We start from the raw sequence: 21,536 nt of genomic DNA on the forward strand, positions 1-21,536 counted from the left end.
GACTGGTCCGGATCGCTACCCAGGTGCATGTGGTCCTGCCCAACCGTTATCCATGCTCCCTCACCCCACAGCACTGAAATGGTCATTACTGACCGAAGGGACCCTTATGGAAGGAATGAAACCAATCGTGTTCGACCCTTACCCCTACGCACTGACCTGGTTGTAGGCTTATTGATGTCCACGGATGTTACAGATGATGATGACGCCCGCCAGACACGAATACCTCGATGACATTTTTCTTGGCCTGGAGCACTATATGGCCATTGAGATGGCGGTAACCGCGGAACGTGTCGAGGACCTTATGCATGCGCGGATGGTCTCTGAATAGGCTGTGCGGAATCGTTTGCACGAGTTAGCGTTCGCCAAGTTCACAAACAAAAGAATCTGAAGTCAGAAACACTCGCTTTAAGACGCCGTACCACGGTTATATAAAATATCAAACCAAGGCGGTAGCGGAAGGTTGCCCCACGTTTCAACGTCGTTTGTTTTCTTGTAGCGCTTTCACCCGCCCACGGTTACACGCTTCTCTATGGATCAATCGTAATTATCCGTGCCATGCTCTCGCCCAGCGCATCCACACGCCTGTTTTATATTTGATCCTTGTTTGTGTCATTTTTGCGCACCTTTTGTGCTTTTTCATACTGCACCTGTATGACCCGAGGCCGTGATAGCCACTGTTGTGAGCGACTTCCAATGTACTGATACTGACGCTGCAGTTCAACTGCGACGTCACTGGGTACCCCCACATATTTTCTCGAAGTATGTCCCCATCACAGCAAGTGCTGACACGCTGTAGAGATGAGTTCACGCATGTGTGTTTGAAGCGCTCGCTGCACTTACGACAATATGCCATGTGATGGTCATAGCCTACAATCAACCAAAATGCTGCCTGCGGACAGGCCGGATGCTTGGGTTCGTTTGACGGCTATGCAGCAGTCTCTTCTCACGCGCTATCACTCTCCACACTCGGCTATAAATAATTTCAAACGGTAGCGTAGCTTCATCAATTCGGTTCGCTTATCATGACGCGACTGGTGGCCATCAGATTGTCGAGACATGTGCACCTATCACAGCATGTGTCTACTACCAGCGGCTTTCCCGCAACATTAGAGATTGCGAGTCCACGTTTTGATCGTACGTACCAATAAAAACAGCAAAAAATACAACGTAAGCGATCACTTCGGCGCTTCCAGATATTTGCAGTCGCGCTGAACGGGCAACGCGAGGGTTTATGAAATCCATATGCCGGCTGGAATCTGTGCGCGTACATATTTCAGCAATTCCTGGGCCTGTCCACCGCCGACTACGCACCCTCCGCGGCTAATCCTCGTACGATTGACTGACGGTTCAAGATTTGACTCATAACTCATGATTCAATGACAGCCCGAGGCTTCAAAACCAATCCTTCTTCAGGCATCTGTTTTATCAGTTTCAGTCCACCCGAAGTCAGCTCACAACAGATCGGTGTTTAACCAGTGCCGGAGTGCCAGAACAACGTTCGGACGGTGATGTACATTACAAACCTGTGTGGGCCGAAGACGTGGAGACAATCTGAAAACGAGTGGTGCATAGTAAAAACGTAGCACGCCTTTACACCTGAAAACGTCTTCCGATGATATATTTATTCGCTACGTCTCGCCGTATGAAGAGGGATGCATGGTTACGTGCGGGGCAAGACGAAAGACGCGGCTGACGCCGCGCATCAGGGCAGACAATGAACATGACAGATGCAGCCGCGCCTGATCCTTTCCAACATCATTATGAACTGCATCGCGTTAATGCTTTTGCATCTGAAAGCATGCGCAGCTGCGAGCTGACAGCAACAGCTAAGACGGCCACGCGTACGAGACGGCTACGCATCTCACGATGAGATAGCTACGGGCCTCGCTCTCGACCCAAACACCGCCGTACGCCGAGCGGCTGGGGTCGGCGGCGCGTCCTGGCGCAGCCGACGCGGGGTGCGCGCGGTCGGTAAGTGCACGCGGGACAGCCACACTGGGAGATTATTTCCGCGGCGACGCCTGGACGAGCGACAGGCTTCACGAGGCGACACCCCCGCCGGCCGGCAGCGGGGCGCGTCAGGCCACTCAGAAGTCACGCCGGTGGTAGCGGTCCGGGTCGACGTACGACGTGACGACGACGCGGCTGGCGAACTTCCGGCCCGTCAAGTGCTGCTGCGCCTTCTGACAGTCCATCACTGAGTTAAACTCGACGAACACCTTGCCGAGGCCGGGCACCTCGACACCGTCGATGGGCCGCGGGATCTCGATGCTCTTGACGACGCCGTACTTGTTGCACTCCATCTTGATGTCCTCGACGATGTCCTCGTACTCCTCGTCGTCGCGGAGCTCGTCGGGCGTGACCATGTTGAGCAGGCAGAGCACCTCAGTGGCGGGCCCGGCGCCGCTCGTCAGCTGCAGGCCCGGCACCTGAATCTGCACCGGCGCCATCATGCCCGAGTTCTTGGAGCCGACGTTGGCGCGCTGCACGATCAGCTTCTTGTCACCCAGCTGCATACCGTTCAGACCCTGGATCGCCTGCTCTGTCAACGACGTGTCCACGTACTCGCAGAAGGCGAAGCCCTTGCTGAGGCCGGTGGCCGAGTCCTTGACGAGGTTGAAGGCGCGCAGCTGGCCGAACGACATGAGCAGCTCCTTCACCTGGTCTTCGGTCAGGTAGCTGGGCAGGCCGCCGACGAAGATCTTGTTGGGCGAGTCGGGCACGACGGTCGAGACGACGCCGACGACGCCGGGCACGGAGGAGGCCGGCCCGTCGGTGATGCCCGGCATCGGCTGGTAGTCGTGCGGCCGCCGGATCTTCAGACTCTGGCCCTTCAGGTTAATGCCGTCAAACGCTACCGCCTGCGTGCACTCGTCGATGGAGCGGAACTCGAGGAAGGCAAAGTTTTTGTCTAGGTTGATCTGGCATGCAAGCACGGGGTTGCCGGCCGCCTGGGCGAGCCCGCTGAGGTGCATCTGCTGGTTGAAGAACTCCATCATCTCCTCCTCGGTGACACCGAAGGGGATGTTGCCGACGTAGAGGCGACGCGCCTGACGCGTGATGGCCGAACCCACTACGGGCGTACCGCCTGCCAACGACTCTGGCACGGGGTTGGTCGGGATCTGGCCGGCCGCCTGCATCGCCTTGTACTGCAGCGGCGTAATGTGTTCGAAGCCCGGTGGCGGGATGTCCCAGTACTTGCTTGGCTTCTTTCGCGTCAGCTTCGTCACCCCGCCGCGGTCTCCGCGATCGCGAGAGCGTGAACGGTCGCGCTTCCTGTCGCGCGAGCGCGAGCGGTGCCGCCGGTCCTTGTCCCGCGAGCGGCTACGCTTGCGCCGGTCCCGGTCGCGGTCCCGATCCCGGTCGCGGTCGCGGTCTCTGTCTCGGTCGCGGTCCTCGCCCATGGCTGGCTGCTCACACTGACCTGTCACCTAAGTGGGAACTGCTGCGTCGCCGGCGCTGAAACGCCTGTGGACGTGGCGGACCGCGCCACCCTGTCGCTGCTGCTAATGCCTGTGGATCCGTGCGCCTCCGACACAGCTGCTGCTACACCTAGAGGAGAAACCCAGACAACCTTTCCAAACACTGTTGAAACATGTCAGAGCATGTTGTCTGACATGTCAGGGAGCCAACCTTAGGCCCATCCATGGCACACAATGCCATATGTTGACAAGTACTGCAGCTAATTTGGTTAAGTCAAAAGGGATTGTATTTGCTCATACCTAAATCAGATGGTTTATTTTGATATGGTGAACTAACAGTAAGCTCAAGACAGAAACTTACAAAGCAATAAACTTTCAGAAAAGAATCTGATGACACCTTCCAATAAACTTAATAGAACCACTCGGAACATGATATTCACAACAAAGCAGGGAAAATGGAAACTTATGCTGGCTATCAAAAGGGAATACCACAATATAAATTTGGTAGCAGTGATGCTACTACACTTTGCAATCATCACAAAAATGTACATATTATAAAAATATATTTGTTTGAAAACACCATACCACACTCACTCACAATGATCACAAATACATCTGCTCCTGTCAATGTCAATCCAGCATTACAGAAGCCATATTTTATCACACATTAATCCAGGCACAGGAGGTAAGGATGCTGGAGACTGCAATAGGCTGTGGAAGGTCAGTTGCAACTCCACCTGAAAAGATTAAAGATGCCAAATATAAATGACAAGACCAAAATCCAAGAAGCCAGTGGGAAGAATAAATTTGAGCCCTTCTCACTGTTACAAGACACAAAACAGACAATGTGTGGCATTACCACACTGAAAACAATGGAAAATATGTGATTTTTGTGAAAGTGGCACATGATCATAGGCTTTCTCCAATCATTTTCAACCAACTATGGACCCCCACAACCTTCATGTACTTCTGTAGGCTGAGGGTTAAAAATGAAACCACTTGTACATGCATACAAAATGCCACAGAATGTTTTGTAATGTACCACCTTACTTGAATCTGATTGATAGCAATTTGAGACAATTATCAAGAGCAGTGAAACCAAATCCTCCTTGGCAGGTCGCATATAAATATTCCCAGTGCAGCAAAAGTGAGGAGTGTTTCAACTTATAACTCAGCAAAGAGGCATCAATGTTTCAAGTCTTACTAAGCATTTACATTTTGCATGGAGAAACTAAGAAAGATCAACACACCATCATCTTTAAAGACTTGGGTATTAACGACTTTTACATGCATCACTACAAGCATAGTCACGACGACATTAATGACAACGTTAGGCAGCACACGCCTATACTAGATACATCCCCTAACACACGTTTTCATAAAGCTTGAAGCAGACAGGAATAAATGAGGCAAATCCCGGCGCATCTTTTCACGACGTCCGGTCCTCTAAGCAGCCTCTTACCAGGATATCAAGTTAAAGGACGGCACTTATAGCCGAAATTCAAACCAAAAATGTTACCGCTCAACATCACTCCATAACACACAGAACTTACCCAACCCACCCACAACACGCACCGGCGGCAACACACGCCAAGCGCGCCAAACGTGGAGCAAGTTCCCAAGAATGATTGATTTGTTATGCGGCTTAATTCCCTAAAGTACTGCTGTCTGCTATATTTACCGGGGGCATATTGTCTGCGTATTGCCATATTTTGTGACGCTTTGGTACACAGCGTGACTCACATCTAGATATTCCGTGACCTTCTTTAATGATTAATTTTGCGCGATGGCCCTACAGGTCAGGTGACCCTGACTGCTCATTAACATGGAGTCGGAAAATTCTGCTTTCTGGGACGTTGCATAGTGCTTTGTTCACAGAAGACACGATGATTCTAAGCCGGGTTCATTGTAAAAATGTCCAGCATGTCCATACCATGAAAGGTCACTACACATCAATTTATTTGATATACGCTGCCTGAAATGGTCGTCGGTGTACCAAAAGCGACCTGCGTGCCTTGAGACTGTCCTTGTATACTGATTTCATACCACAGCATCAATGGCGTGGCCAAAGTGTGGGGCTTTTAGGACCGTGCCCACCCTCGCCCTCCTCGCTCATTATGTCCGCGAAGTTAGCGATTTAGTCAGCGATTTATTCAGCGACGAGTTCCAATTGCTCTGGACATGATCTGAAGGACAATTGTGGCATGAGAGCACCAAAAATACCCATATTTTGCAACATCATGTGACCTTCAAGGTCAAGAGCTGAATCAAAGGGCGGGAAACTTGATATATTACTGGCTGATTTGAAAACTCAAAATATTCAAAATCTCAAGAGCTGGCGTCCTGCCATCTCAAGGTCGTCCTTCAAGGTCAAACGACGTGGGCTAAAAGGACGGGGAACTCGATATCACCCAAAAATTACCGGCCGATATTCACTTTGCAAATGTCAGAATATTCACCACAAAAAAATAGCATCCGTCAAAACGTTCTCAACTCTCAAGGTCACTCTTTAAGATTAAACACGACTTAAAGGACGGAGAACTCGATATCACTAAAAAAATACCGACTGATTTTCAACTTACAAACATCAGACTACTCATCACAGAAATCACCAGCGTCCGTCAGAAATTCCTGAACTTCCAATGTCACCCTTCAAAGTCAATATTCTAATATTCCTGCAAGGTTTTTGAGATGAATGTTCTGATGATTTTATTTTACTCTATTTTATTCTTATTTGTGTGAATATTCTGATGCCTACGAGTTTAAATCAGCCGGTAATTTTTGTGGTGGTATAGAGTTCCCCGTCCTTTGCGCCCGCGTTTGACCTTAAACAATGGCCTTGAAAAATGACATTGAGAGGTCAGGACCTTTTCACGGACGCCAGCTTTTTGTGGTGACTATTCTGACAGCGGCAGGTTTCAAATCGGCCGGTAATTTTTGGGTGATATGGAGTTCCACGTAATTTTAGTCTCCGTTTGACCTTGAAAAATGACCTTGAGGGGTCAGAACGTTTTCACGGACTCTTGTTCTATCTGTGGTGAATATTCTGGCATTTGCAAGTTGAATATCGGCCGGTAATTTTTGGTGATATGAAGTTCTCCGTCCTTTGACTCCGCTTTTGACCTTGAAGAGTGACCTTGAATGGTCAGGCTATTTTCATTGACGCTAGATCTTCTTGTGAATGTTTTGACAGTTGAAGTTTAAAATGGGCCGGTAATTTTGGTTGATATGGAGTTCCCCACCTTTGAGTCCGCGTTTGGCTTTGAAGGATGACCTTGAGCGGTCAGCTCTTTTTGAGGGACGTTAGGATTTTCTTGAGTGAATGCTCTGATGCTTGTAAGCTGAAAATCGGGCGGTAACTTTAAAGTGATATGGATTTCCCCGTCCTTTGAGTCCGCGTTTGACCTTGAAGGATAGCCTTGAGAGGTCAGGATCTTTTGACGGAGGCTAGTTTTTTATGTGGTGAATACTCTTATGTTTGTAAGTTGAAAATCGGGCGGCAATTTTTGGGTGATGTTGAGTTCCCCATCCTTTGAGTCCGTGTTTGACCTTGACGGGTAACCCCAACCAGCATGCCCAGTTGGGACTCATGTGGGTCCCAGTTGGACGGTCATATGGGGCCCACCTGGGCTGTCCACTTCGTTCCCATGTGGGCATATCATGGGCAAGCACCTGGGTCCCATTGCGTGGCCCTTGTTGGGCCCATGTGAGGCCTAACTGGGGCACACATGGGGCCCAACCAACGTTTACAACCGGGGCCCATATGGGTCCAAGACGGGCAACCGAATAGGGCCCACCTGGACTTGCTACCTCAGGTTCATCCCTACCTCAGACCGGGGGCTGCCATGATTTGCGAGTCCCATCCCCACTGAGATTACTTGCGCACAGAGAACGGATCAAGAAACCGTCTAAATGCGTTTAGGTATGATGCCAGCGTATCGACGAGCTTTTGATGCTGGTTTGCCACGGTGCCTTACACAACTGTTTCAGCTGCGCACCGAACACATTCCCCCTGTTGCCACTAGTCTGTTTACTAAATTACGTCCGTTTGGCTCAGCATGACGAGGCCCACGCTAGTGTCTATGATATTTTAATACAAAATTGTGTTCGTAGTCATAAAGCTCCACGACCACTTGGATACGTCACTGTATTTGATATAAAGAGCCCATCATGCCCTAATTTAACCCCTCATAGCTGTACCACTTCGTCGTTGACTCAGGCAGCAAAATCTCCGTTAATATGTTCATTCCAGAAAAAACCGCTGCTCAGTTATCCCTGCACTCAGCACAACCAGAAACCAAACACCACACGTTTCCCCGTAGAGCCCATGTTGTCGTCATTGTATCGCCCCACGCACCTATTCAGAAAAGTCGTTGGTCACTGAAGACGAGTACAGGCACGAACGACCTATGCCACCAAAGATTTCTGAGGAAAAAGACAATTCGGTTGTTCGAGACAGAAAACAATCATTTCCGGGCGGGGCCCCAGGAGCCACGTAGTATGACGCCGTGGGTTGTGCGAGCTGTTACGCCAAGCCTGACAGACGAGGTGCGGGTGCGCCCCGCCAAACTCTCCAAGCCAGACGGTAGTGCGTCAAGTATGCGGCCATAGGGCGGCGGTTACACTCATACCAGCATGCTGTTTACCCAAATACAGCGAAAACCGTGTGATATGTGCACGATGATAGTTGTCTGTAGCCTGTATGTCAGTTTTACTGTTCATCATATCGCTGATTGGCAGGGTTATCGATGTTATCCACCGCTGCTTCATACTTCCTCGTGAATTTGCTTTTTCGGGAAAGAGATTGTGCGAAATTGGATGACGTTATAAGGTAAGTTTCGTCCGACCAGCTTGGGACTGCTGGTTTTAGTTATCACCAATTTTGAAACATTGTTGACATCTATCCACTGGTACTTTCAGGTTCGCTCTATGTTATCTCGAAACGGCAAAACAGAAGGGCCGTAAAGACCCCCACCAATCGCACAACCCAGGACCAGAAAAATTTAACATATCTTGGCTAGATGATGTCTGAGTAAAGTTGATACAAAGGCTTGACCGGTTCAGCAAAACTATCTCCACATTTAGGGGGTAGTGACAAAGAACTGTCGAAAGTGATAGTTTAAAAACGGCTTCAACAGCATCGTTTTAGGCAAGAGCGTGGAAAGCACGCGGTGCATAAGGGGTGCCGTAACAGGACGGTGGTCGAAATGCTTGTTCAAATCAATGCTGCATGACGCTTCCAAGTACTTAGGCAGAAACAGGCCTCAAAACTAGCTCATAACATTATACATTTGCTTATAGACTTGCAAAGTTATGTCCACCATAATGTACATGTTGTTACATCGAATTCGGAGGAACGACACCACAGATGGAGGCAACCTACCAAAACGGTAGCATCTCCACTGCAAACATTGCTAAGCTACTTTTCAAGCAATACGCACGAGACTGAACGTTTTCCATGATCTAATCGCGTATTGCTATCTCTTCTGGATCTGTTGCGTTGCGTTGTCGTCTGTGGGCTCGTCCTCCGCGTCGGGGGTGCATCTAAGCGAAAACACAATGGGGACATCGGAATATAACGTTCTTGCTAAATCCGCCAGCTACACCCCAAGCTGCCAAAGGCCACCGCCTATATTCACTCAACTTGAAGACTGTGCTCCACCAAGCACGTGTGTGTGCAGCAAGGGTGGTTCAATGCTACAATGGCGCGTTACGCGCCGATGGCGCGGGGAGGCTTCGCGCGTGTGAGCTTTATGGACGCTTGTTATTTGACTATGGAGGTAGCGTGGTTTGGCGAAGCGGCCTAATGACGTGTGCTAAGCCAATACAAAGCAGCAACATGCAAATTGTTGCACCTTCTCGTAAAACCTGGCAACGTGAAAAATATCGGTACTTACGAAAAAACAGTGGATTTTTTTAAAGATAATTCAAAACAAACCTAGAGTTCCTGCTCCAATAGAATTAAGATGGATGATGGGTGGCCTCCGAATTCATAGGATTTGGAAAAAATAATAGTTCTTCCTCTGTGGAAAATTTAATTATGCGCCTGTCTAAAGCTGCAATAGTTTTAATGTCGACGAAGAAAAGAAGTTAATCTTGGATGTATTTAGCATATGCCCGCCCGCCAGGAACGGCAAAACTGACTTTGAATTGGGGGCAGGATTTGCCAAGGGCCTCCTGGACAAAATGGGGTGTCTTCAGATAGCACCTTTTGGGCAGTGCTACAGGCAAGGGAAGGGCCACCGAGGGCATGTACCATCTTATCAAATTGCTACCTGTGTTATTTATAACTAATGCGCACCATGAAGAGTTTCTTATCATCCAGCAAGGGGTCTCACTTTCGTAAAACAAGGCCTCCCGCTCCCGACAAAACCTTTTCATACATGGAGAGGTCTCCTTATGCAGAACAGAACGTTTGCGATTCACGAAGGGGCGTCCAAATCTAGCCAAGTGGACTCGTTACTCCAAAGCAGGGCACCCTGATCCCGGACTGCGACCATCTGGTACATGCAATGGGCCTCTTGAATATACCGTCCCTCCTGACTCAGAACAGGAGCCTGCCTTCTGGGGCTCTCTATGTACAAAATGTATTCTGGGCCTGATTGATTAGTCTCTGTCTTAAGTACGGGGCCTCCTTGATCTGATTTTTGTTACCTTTAGGTAGCTAGTTTTAAGTACAGGGTCTTTAGTTTTAGGTACATGGGTCTCCTAAGTTATGATTAAAGGGGAAAAGCATGCTCTTGATGTCATTGCCTGCAGGAAGAGAGCAGCCACCCCTGTCCTCCTCCCCCCCCCGCGCTGCGTCGCACGTGACACCTGCAATCCGCAGTTTCTATTTTCCACAATGACGGCCGCAGAAAGTCATGAAGCGCACACGATGATTGCGTATGCCACATAAGTAAGTAGTGCATGCTATAAATTTAACTAGCTTGTTCTACGGCGGTGTAACAGGCAACGTAGACCATAAAATGCCGATTTACCGTAATATTTCTAGCCTGATGGACCAAGCACGGCAGTGTATGAATAACTACGCCAACTTGACTGAAGATCGTTATATGCCGGGGACCGTACACGCATTGCGTATGCCGCTACGAATTTTTCGAATGCGTACTTGACGCATGCAAATAATTGTTTGCGAGCCTTTTCTCACACTCGTGCCACGTGAACTTTGTGCCTTTTATACACGTATGCGCACGTCATTTTAGTATGCAACCTTGTGCGATAAAACCTGCAGGCGTGCTAAAACTTCTAGAGGCGTCTTGCATCACTGCACTATCTATAGAACTCGAAACCACGCTGCCGCAAGTTGGCTTTCCATAGATCGGCTTTAAGATACGCAAGCGCCACCTATTAGACCCCGGAACAGACGACAGCGTCGCCCGACGTGCATATGACAGATACCGGCAAAAAGCCATCCGGAAAAGATCTGAACATGATTGTTCATACATGAACGTGCGAAATGCGATTGAAGGCATCTTATTTGCATTTATAGCATGCATCTGGCCTAATCTCTATTAATCATATATGTCGGTTCATACAGTCACCTTCAATCCAATCGCATTGACTCTTATCACTTCGTCCGCCGGTCCTTAAAAGCTCTGAACGCGGGGTCTAACACCTCGTCCTAGCCGCCACCGTCACAAGGTGTCCATGTCGTCCCAGAGGGCATAAGCCCCCGAAATATACCGCTAAAATTACGCCAAAACAGTGTATTTCAGGGAGACGGACTGGCCTAAAATGCACTTTTTTTTGCACATGGCGATTTTGACGCGTAGACAGCATTCTGCAAGCGATGCTGGGGAACAGCACCCACTGTAGCCAAATTGGGGGAAGGGTATGTGTTCTCAACCCCCAGCCCTTAGTGTTAGAGCATGAGGGTATGTGAGACTTAAGAATGGCGCAGGCAGCTGAGATTTCGTTGACAAAGAGGCGCATAGCTCACCCCCAGTGCTTTAAATTTATGTTGCGGCGCGTACAGATTCATGTTTAATGCTCCCAATTTTACGTGCTTGTCTGAATTTGTCATCACGTTTAGCTTACATGCATGGTAATGCACACACAAAATTCATAAAGGGGAAAGGGCGTGCTCAGTGTCGCTCACTCCACACAGCTTTCCACTGGGCCCTAGCCCGTCTAGAGATCGTGTCGACGCGAGCCCAGCTTGCCTGCGCGCAGCCCATGCGGAAGAGACCTAATCGAGCTGTCCCTCATATTTGTACATGACATGGTAAAACCTAAACAGGAAGCATACAGCACAGCAATTAGTGCACATAACCGAGATGGCCCCATGTGGGCAGCCGCCTGTGTCCCAGGTGGGATCCAGACACCAGCCCACTAGCATCCCCTGTTGGTATGTGCCCAGCTTGCCCACACACATCCCATATGAAACCCAACCGGTGATGTTTTCTCTTATTATGCATTCATTTGTACACAATATGGAAAAATCTAACGTAGGAGCACAAAATACCAGGCCTAGCACATCGATGCCAAAGGTGGTAGGCATGTGGACAGCCCACCTGGGTCCCAGATGGCGCCCAAAGACTGGCCCACATGTAGTCCATGTTGACATGGGCCCCGAGCTTGCCCATGTTCAGCCGATACAAACCCCAGTACACGCAGCTGCCCGATGTTGTACAATAATGATACACAATGCATTATAACCTCAAGACAGGAAAACAAGTACGGCTGCCATCATTGTGTATGTGACAGTTTTGTTGTGTGTGTGGCATATGGGTAGCCCATCTGGGCCCCAGACTAAGCCTAGATACCAGCCCACCTCTGGCCCATGTTGACACAAGCCCAGCCTGCCCACGTATGGCCCATATGGATCCCATCAAAGCAAGCATTTCCACGTTGTGAACTATTTCTACTAATGTGGTTAATTCTGATGGGACAGTACATAACGCAGACATCTCAAGTGCATCTGAAAATATGGTATGATGTGGGCGCTCCATATGAGACCCAAATGGAGCCCAGATAATGGCCCACCTGTAGCCCACGTCCACATTAACCTAGATGCCCGACATTTACCGCATGTGGGCCTCGTTTGGGAACGCTGGCTGGGAACCTTGAGATGTCAGGATTTTCTGATGGACGCTAGTTCTTTCTGTGACGAATATTCTGACACTTGCGAGTTGAAAATCAGTCGGTAGTTTTTTGGTGATATGGAGTTCCCCGTCCTTTGAGTCCGCGTTTGGCCTCGAATGATGACCTTGAGAGTTCAATACTTTTTGACGGGCGCTAGTTTTTCTGTGGAAAATATTCTGAAGTCTGTAAGTTGAAAATCGGGCGGTCAATTTTGGGTGATATCGAGTTCCCCGTCCCTTGAGTCCGCGTTTGACGGAAGTGAGCAGCCCTGCAGGCACTTGGCGCGCCCACCGGGGATAGTGCTGGACACCCTGGTACGGAGCATCCGTCCATGCCAGTGCACGCCTTGTCGCGTTTAATGTCACGCTCGCGTTCGCGCGTGCTCAGTTATCCAGCCGACCCGTCATTGGACCCTTGTTTATCGGAGCAATCCGCCTTATCCACATATCAGTGTTCCGAGACCGACCATCGACCATCGCAGACCCTGGCCGCTTGGAGTGACCCTGGTGCCGCCTGAGTGCACCGGGCGCGTCGGCTCCGTGCCCCCTGATCTCGAATCGCTGCCGCGGCACGCCCCCCGGTCGGGTGGGCCGCCCCCCGTGCGCGGCGCCGGGCGACACCGCTAGGTCGTGACGTCACGCTGGTCAGCTGTTTGCGGGGGCGCCCTGTGGCGGCGAGCGCTGCCGGCCGTGTGGCCAAATACGGGTCGGGGAGCGTGCCTCTTGGGAGGATAGGGCTGGGCTGGAGCGTCGGAGGGACCGCGCGCCGTCTGGGTCGAAAGGGATTGCAGGGAAGGGTTGATGGCGCGCGAGGGAGGGGCTTGGGAGGGGCGCGAGGGAGAAAGAGTCGCTTGGCCGAGAGTCCCACCGTTGATGAAGGGTGGGTTCTGCTGACTCGCGAGTGAGGCGTGGCTGGGGGTGGCCACGTCGAGTCGTGCAGGATTGCGCTGTTGGGTAGGAAGTGTTCTTGATTTATAACCGGATGTGCTGCAATAACCGTCGCAGAGTCTCTGTTGAATCTCGAGATATCTCGAGACAGTGGGACATGCCAAGCCTGAGTTGCTACGGATCTAGTCAGCAGATGTTTCGGCGTTGTCGGATTTGTCGCCCCCAGATGCTTATTTATATCCCTGCATATATGTCTGAAACATGATTTTAACCGTGCTATAATACAAGTGTTTATCGAGATGCCACACGATATCGTGTGTGTATCTAGCATAGGACCTCGTCCAAGCTGCGAACTTGTTAGTTCAAACGTTTATTTAAGCCTGTCTGGGAATGGATCCTTAAGTATCAATCACCACCCCAGCACAGGGGCGCAGCCTGGATTTTTGGATGGGGGGGGGGTCGGACCTCAGTGGAAACTCATCGCAAGAGGACCGAAGAGGATCCCAACTTCGACTCGCTTGGATATATACACTCGGTGGCGATGGATCCCACTGGATTGCTAGTAAGACGACCAAGTGTAGGCTGGCTTCTTGACTGTCAGGTGCTAACATAGCATGACGGCCCCGGGGCGCCCCTCTCCCTTGTCTGCGCCCCTGTCCCGCCATGCCTATCCAGCCGTCTCCATGAGCGCTCGCGCGGCTCGTGGCCGGTGCTCGCTGCCGCCGGCGCCGCTCGCGGCACCGCCCCGTCAGGTCGCAGCTGGTGGCGGCTTCGGCCGCCTGGGCTGACTCAGCGCACCGGCCTGTTTACCGGCCCGGCCGGCTTGGGCCCAGCTGCCGGCGTCTGCCGTTGTTTCGTGCTCGCTCCTCGCTCGCGCTGTCGAGGGGGTGGGGGTGAAGTCACGCGGTGACGTGGCTTGTCCCCCGCACGTCATCTGGGAGAGAGCCACGGATAACACGCTGCTGGCAGCCGGTCGTGATGTTGGAAGTGTCGGGTCCCAAAAGTAACGTGCGGATTCATGTTTGCAGCCTGGTTCCTTTCCATCGCAACCGGCGGGAATGTCACCGAACAACCGTGCGACGGCTGTTCAATTCACGCCGCAGCGCCCAGTGTCGCCGCGCCTCTAGCGTGTTCCAGGCCGGCGGCGTCGCCCAGAGCGCCGCCCGCGCCCGGGCTCGGCCGCCGCCGCCTGGCACGTGGTCGTGGCGCGGCCGTCGGCCCGGCCATCGCGGCCACCGCCGGCCCGGCGGCGCCGCGTCTCGCTTCGGCGGCCCGTGGGAACGCGACGACCGGCCGAGAGCGGCCACGACCGGAAACGACTCACTTCCGGCCGGTAATTGAGCGCCCGGGCTCCGGTGGCCGACCCGGCCGTCTGGATCGGGGCGGCGGGGACGGCGCGCTGGACTGGCTCGGCCTGGCGTGATCCGGCGGGCGTCGATTGGCAATGCGAGCAGTCGAGGCAGACCACTGACGTGCACCGGCTGGGTAAATGTTTTTTTTGTTTGTTTAATTATAAAACGTGTCGATCGCAGTTGCTCTGTGTGTGAGGAAACTGCATGAAATACAGTTATGGCAGGTTGCCTGACGATGTTTTGCAACGGACTGGGGTTTGCTGCGGTGTGTCGTGGTTAACTGTCTGACGAGCTGCCCCCTGGCGAGTTGCATTTTGAGCCGTAGTCTATGGCGCAGAAGTTAACATAATGCTGCTCCCGCGGCGCTGTTGGCGGTGACACAACAAAGCTTGTGCTGTCAGCCGGCCTTGAATGCATGCTGGCTCCCGAAATTGACTGCACAATCTCAACGTATTATTTCTGAGTGTCTGTACTCATTCGCGGTCAAGTACACGGACGGCACTTCACAATCTTTGCAAATCACTCTGCGCTGCACTGGCAGCGTACTTCGTCGTCACTCAAGCTGCGCCTTTTAAGGCCGAATCTAATCACAAATCCATGATTGGGGGGTTGCAGGAGGCCATGTGATAGCCAGGACCTCCTGGGAAGGTCTCGACACGAAACATCGCAAGAGGAGGCGATCTGGCCCGATTGTCACATCTTTGAGGCCAGCTGACCGTTCACAAAACCAACCGACAATTGGTGGCCGTGACCTTTCGAGTTCTGGGTAGGTTCGCATTCAGTTTTATTATATGCACGTCATGGGTGACATTCAGATGCACCCTATGAGCGCGCTTGAAACACCAAGTCGAAACAAGCCACCGAAACACGAAGTGACACGGTTTTCGCAAAAGCGAGTGTATTCTGGAATGGAGTGTGCGTGCATGCAGAGCTTGCTCTTAGAGTCAGCTTCAATAATGTGACTAGACATGACCCCTTCGATGGCCGGGTGCCCTACCGCTGTGTGTGTCAATTCGTCAGTCGCGAAGTTCAGACATCTACCACTTTATCTCTGTGAACGCAAACGGCTGAGTAACGCTTGAGCTGCCGCTAGGAACGCGCAAGCATCCGCTCCATCAACATATCCGACATCAACATGCGCAGGCTTAACAGGTGTGCTTGGTTCGGTTACGTACTGATCGCGTGCGTCCAGTGTAACAGGCCGTACCGTTCAGCGACTGCTGGCGCAAGTCAAATGACGTTGTCAGCGCGGCCCCACCCCGGGTGTGCGCGGGTGGAACCTGAGAGGCGCAGCCGCGGTACGGCACGAGGCGGCTCACCCAAACCAAACATTTCTTGGGCTCCACCGACTTGCCGGCTACACACATTGAAATGTGCTTAGTATGTGGAAGGCACATTGAATCCTAATTGCTTATGTAAACTACTCGTTTCAGCTTCTGGACAGCAATATGCTCGCGCGAGATGGCAGTAATTACCACGGTGCACCAGTACTTTTGTGAGCCATTTCGGCTAGAGCGCTGCAGACCGCCCGTGCATCTCCTCAGTTCATGAGTCGCTGTGCATGGCCAGCAATCAATCAAAGCGACGAAATCGTTCTTGAAACGCGCAGAGCCGCAGACGTCAGGAACAGGCTGAGAGTGCCGTGTACACGGGCAGCGCGAGCGGCCCATCCTCGGGAGTAAGGTGCGGACCGCCACCTCCATGAGCCACCGCCGCCGGGTGCGCCTCGAGAGCGGCCGTGTTTTCGATCGGCCCGTGCGGCCAACCGCGCCGGCGGCCGAGCCCGCGGCTGCAGCGGCCGACGGCCGGCACCGCTGGGAGCGGAGCCGCCGACCGCGCCCGGGCCAACGGCCGCCGCGCCGTGCCGGCCGCATTCCCCGCTCCAGTTAGCGTCCAAAAGGCCCGCTTCAGCTCACAGTGTGTATTTCCAGTCACACGGCGACGCTCGGAATGACGCTGAGATGGTCAGAGACAGGCTGTTCCCCACAGGAGTGCAAACAAGTGACGGGGGTGCGAACGGCGCCAGCCCGGTTAGTCGGCGAACCCGTCCGCGAGACCTAATACTCCTCGTCTCCCTCCTCTCCGTCGGCAGAGTCGATGCCGACCTCCTCGTAGTCCTTCTCCAGCGCGGCCAGATCCTCGCGCGCCTCGGAGAACTCGCCCTCCTCCATGCCCTCGCCGACGTACCAGTGCACGAAGGCGCGCTTGGCGTACATCAGGTCGAACTTGTGGTCGAGGCGCGCCCAAGCCTCGGCGATGGCGGTGGTGTTGGATAGCATGCAGACGGCGCGCTGCACCTTGGCCAGGTCGCCGCCGGGCACCACCGTCGGCGGCTGGTAGTTGATGCCCACCTTGAAGCCGGTCGGGCACCAGTCGACGAACTGGATGCTGCGCTTGGTCTTGATGGTGGCGATAGCGGCGTTGACGTCCTTGGGCACGACGTCGCCGCGGTACAGCATGCAGCAGGCCATGTACTTGCCGTGGCGCGGGTCGCACTTGACCATCTGGTTGGCCGGCTCGAAGCAGGCGTTGGTGATCTCGGCCACCGACAGCTGCTCATGGTGAGCCTTCTCAGCCGAGATGACCGGCGCGTAGGTCACCAGCGGGAAGTGGATACGCGGGTACGGCACCAGGTTGGTCTGGAACTCGGTCAGGTCGACGTTGAGGGCGCCGTCGAAGCGGAGCGAGGCGGTGATGGAGGAGACGATCTGACCGATCATGCGGTTCAGGTTGGCGTACGACGGACGCTCGATGTCCAGGTTGCGGCGGCAGATGTCGTAGATGGCCTCGTTGTCGACCATGAAGGCGCAGTCCGAGTGCTCCAGCGTGGTGTGCGTGGTCAGGATCGAGTTGTAGGGCTCGACCACGGCCGTAGCCACCTGCGGCGCTGGGTAGATGGCAAACTCGAGCTTCGACTTCTTGCCGTAGTCGACGCTGAGCCGCTCCATCAGCAGAGAGGTGAAGCCGGAACCGGTGCCGCCGCCGAACGAGTGGAAGATCAGGAAGCCCTGCAGGCCGGTGCACTGGTCGGCCAGCTTGCGCACGCGATCCAGCACCACGTCCACGATCTCCTTGCCGATGGTGTAGTGACCGCGCGCGTAGTTGTTGGCGGCGTCCTCCTTGCCCGAGATGAGCTGCTCCGGATGGAAGAGCTGGCGGTAGGCGCCGGTGCGGACCTCATCGACTACGCTCGGCTCCAGGTCGACGAATACGGCGCGCGGCACGTGCTTGCCGGCGCCCGTCTCCGAGAAGAAGGTGGAGAAGCTGTCGTCACCGCCGCCCATCGACTTGTCGGTGGGCACCTTGCCGTCCGGCTGGATGCCGTGCTCGAGGCAGTACAGCTCCCAGCAGGCGTTGCCCATCTGCACGCCCGCCTGGCCCACGTGGACGGAGATGCATTCGCGCTGGAACGACAGGGCCGGTGAGATAGGGCACTCGCCTGCGAGTGCGGCCGCCGAGGCGGGGGATGGGCCCGGCACAGGACCGGGCATCGTCTCTCATTGTCCGAAGCGAGCCGGGGTGACGTGGGTGCAAACGGACGATCGCGCTCGTCAGCCTGTGCACGGGGGAGATCGGATCACCCTGGCATAGCAACACATCCGGGCATGTGTGCGCTTTAAAGATGGCGTGCACGGCCGGAGCCTCCCTTTGCACGAGGCCTTGGGTGGGTTGCGATGACTCAGACACCAACACGTTTTCCCTGATCAACAATCCGGGTATGATGTTTAGCGCCGACTGAGGAGGAAAACCTCTCGTTTAAGTATGGCACCGAGGGCAAAATTCCTATAACCGAGTACAGAAATCGATCCTGAGAATTATGTCACTTAGGTTCTCGCGCATTCGAAGTGGCACACCAAACGTTAGCTTAACAAATCTGTCAACGTACAGCAAACGTTCATGACTTCGGCGGCCGCTGACCACGACGCCTTGAGCGGCCGGCCGGCGGCCCAGCTGCGGCCGAAGGTCGTCGCCCGCGCGGCCGCAGCTGTGATTCACCCGCCCCGAACCCCGACTAGCTCGGGATGATTCATGTCCGCTGCGGGCGCGGCGTGACCGTCTTGCCCCACTGGTCGTGCCGCCCGCCGAGCACGGGCGAGTCCAGGACGGCCGCGGGTAGGCATTAGTCCGGCAACGTCGCAGCAAGTGCGGAGTGTTAAGTGGCAGAATGGCTGTTCGGACCCCCTATTCCTGAGCGTGAGGCGGTTGGGCCCTACGCATGGCATGTGCATTACCGGCTCTAAAGGGCTAATTGCTGTCATGCACTCCGTATATAATGCTTAAGGACCAATGGCTGTCAGGCACTCAGTGTGCAATGCTAAAGGACCAATTACTGTCAGGTACCCAGTGTGTAATGCATCATATTACCCAACATTAATGTTTTGTCCAATCTAGCATCAAATCCGTCCGCCAGGGCCAACGTTCGGTCAGATATCGACCGAGGCCTGTGGCGGGCGGGCAGCGGGCCTGTCCGGCGGCCAAATGACAGAGCCGACCGGAAACAATTAATCGTGCTGGTTCAGGGCCCATGTCTCGAGTTAATTGTCCCTTGGGAGCTGAAGGAAGCCTGGTGTATTTCCGCATATGAACTTGAATGCCAGGGACGCTTAATGGATGTGGTATGGCGGCTGTTGACTACCAGTGCGCGTCTCACCAACGGCAGTTGGTGAGGTGCGTTTTTGGCTGATGGGAATATCACCTATGGGTTGAATGTACGCCTTCACAGGTGGAAAGTAGAACGTACAGAGCGCGCGTATCGATTTCGTCCGCTTGGTAACGGGGACGAGCAACCCCCCCCCCCCCCCCCGGCTTCTCAACCCAGAGGAATCGCTTATAAATGCGGCAATCTGATCTGGGCCACACGATCGGGAAACGCTTTCAACTGGGCCGCGATCCACACATCAGTTCCGAACACACGAGCACACGCCGATCCATCCGAACTGGATCGAACGTCCCGCCGCCACGTCAAAGACAAGAACAGGTCTGACACGAGATCGGGAGCGGTCACTCACCATGTTGAAGAGATGGTTTGGTGTCGGCTCTGAGCGAGACAAAAGACCAAAGGCAGTGTAACGAAGCCTTACGGACGTTTGCCTGCGATGCCCGGGAGACGGAGGTTTGAAGCGGTGGCCGCCGTCCGGCCGTTCTTTATACGCCCGGCCGGCGACGTCAGCGGAACGTTCTGATTGGCTGAGACACGGAAGGGCGGTGGCCGCCTCGTGGCGCCGTCGCGCAGAGGCGCACCGAGGTTCCTGCTGATGGGGGGGCGGCTATCACGAGTGGGGGGTGTGCCGTGAGCGTCAATATTTCCAAACTACAAACATCACCAATTTTCGGGGCATTTCTGCGTCTTGCTCGTGTCAGCACTCAGCGAATGTTGCTTTCTTTCCCTAGCACCTGAATCTGGGAGGTGTGGAGAACATCCAAATTAGTGGTGGGTCATACGGCGCCCCTACCTACATATGCAAAGCAGAAGCTCCCAGCTATACCCATCATTTGCTGCCTGCCGCAGATGGGGTGTGCCTGCCCCCTGCCCTCGTGTCTGCGCCTCTGTCGGGGTCTGGGTCTGTCTGACCTCTTCGCAGTCACGGTCCATACATGGACTCACGACGGTCGGCCGCGTCGCCGTCCCGTCTTCAAGGATAGCAGTATATCCAGTCGCTTGTGTTGTTCGACCATGCTGAAGGAAGCTAAGTTATGGCAATGAACAAGTTATTTATGGGCATTGCGCAACCGTCCATAACACTCTCATTATTGCCACGCTAGCAGGGAACCACGGACGCCCCATGCTAATTCATATCGTTCAATTACCATAATCGCGCAAAGGATCAGCGGAAACCTGACAGAACGTCACTACAACGCGCCAATGTTTCAGCCTCGTTCATTAAGCACGTGTGTACAATTGACCTGGGTGTTGCCTGCCGTCGCTGATAGCCTGGTTACGCTAGGGATTGGAACTCCGTACAGTTCACACCAGCTCCACTCCCTAGGGCGAGACGGGGGGAGCTTTCGCTTCCCCCCCCCCCCCCCTCTCGTGCCGCCGGCGCCGGGCGACCGGCCACCGGCCGGCGGAGTCGCGGAGGGGACGACACTCGGTCCGACGCCTCACGTGCGTGAGTCAAAGACCACGCCCCTGAGTCAGCGCCGACGCCCGCTCGACGGCCTGCTCTCCGCCCTCCCGCGTACAGCCGTCTTTGTGACGGAAATAGAGCATCGGGCGCCGCTCCACCCCCCGTCGAGACGGCGTCTCGCGGCGGGACGGGTTGACGGTGCGCGGGTGGGGTGGGATGTGGGGGGGGGGGGGGGCAGCTGTGTGAGCAACGGGGACGACCGCCACCTGGTGTTTAGATAGGATTCGGCGCTGACAAGGCGTCACCGCGGCTATTTTGCATGGGAATGACTGACGCGTGGAATTCTCTCACGATTGGTATCGCTCCAGCGCTCCCGTCCGGTGTGCCATACACATAGCATGCAGCGAAGGCTCGACGCAGTCTCACCATTCGGCTCACGCGGTTCTCCCTCGCACGGGCGGCCCTCTCTCACGGGCGTCTCTCGCGAGACACGGGCGTGCCTCTCGCGAGACACGGGCGCCTCTCGCGAGACACGGGCGCCTCTCGCAAGACACGGGCGCCTCTCGCGAGACACGGGCGCCTCTCGCGAGACACGGGCGTGCCTCTCGCGAGACACGGGCGTGCCTCTCGCGAGACACGGGCGTGCCTCTCGCGAGACACGGGCGTCTCTCGCGAGACACGGGCGTGCCTCTCGCGAGACACGGCAGCCACTCACCCGGT

The 21,536-nt window shown here is 54.1% G+C and overlaps 2 protein-coding genes across 2 annotated transcripts; both read right to left on the minus strand.

Annotated features, from left to right (window-relative positions):
• Positions 1–1,605: 1,605 nt before the first annotated feature.
• LOC119099273 (splicing factor U2AF 50 kDa subunit) lies at positions 1,606–5,028 on the minus strand. Its single transcript, XM_037222398.1, has 2 exons — positions 4,976–5,028; positions 1,606–3,552 (listed from the first exon to the last, which is right to left on the minus strand). Exon 2 carries the CDS (start codon positions 3,402–3,404, stop codon positions 2,088–2,090), a length of 1,317 nt encoding a protein of 438 aa, XP_037078293.1. The 5' UTR covers positions 3,405–3,552; positions 4,976–5,028; the 3' UTR covers positions 1,606–2,087.
• An 11,626-nt stretch (positions 5,029–16,654) lies between these two features.
• Positions 16,655–19,912, minus strand: LOC119098483 (tubulin alpha-1 chain). The gene is made up of 2 exons (XM_037221408.1): positions 19,758–19,912; positions 16,655–18,152 (listed from the first exon to the last, which is right to left on the minus strand). The coding sequence occupies exons 1-2, from the start codon at positions 19,758–19,760 to the stop codon at positions 16,806–16,808; spliced, it is 1,350 nt and encodes a 449-aa protein (XP_037077303.1). The 5' UTR covers positions 19,761–19,912; the 3' UTR covers positions 16,655–16,805.
• Positions 19,913–21,536: the final 1,624 nt, after the last annotated feature.

Source organism: Pollicipes pollicipes, unplaced genomic scaffold (assembly GCF_011947565.3).
Source record: "Pollicipes pollicipes isolate AB1234 unplaced genomic scaffold, Ppol_2.1 Scaffold_4740;HRSCAF=5597_pilon_pilon_pilon, whole genome shotgun sequence".
Lineage (NCBI taxonomy): Eukaryota > Metazoa > Arthropoda > Thecostraca > Pollicipedomorpha > Pollicipedidae > Pollicipes > Pollicipes pollicipes.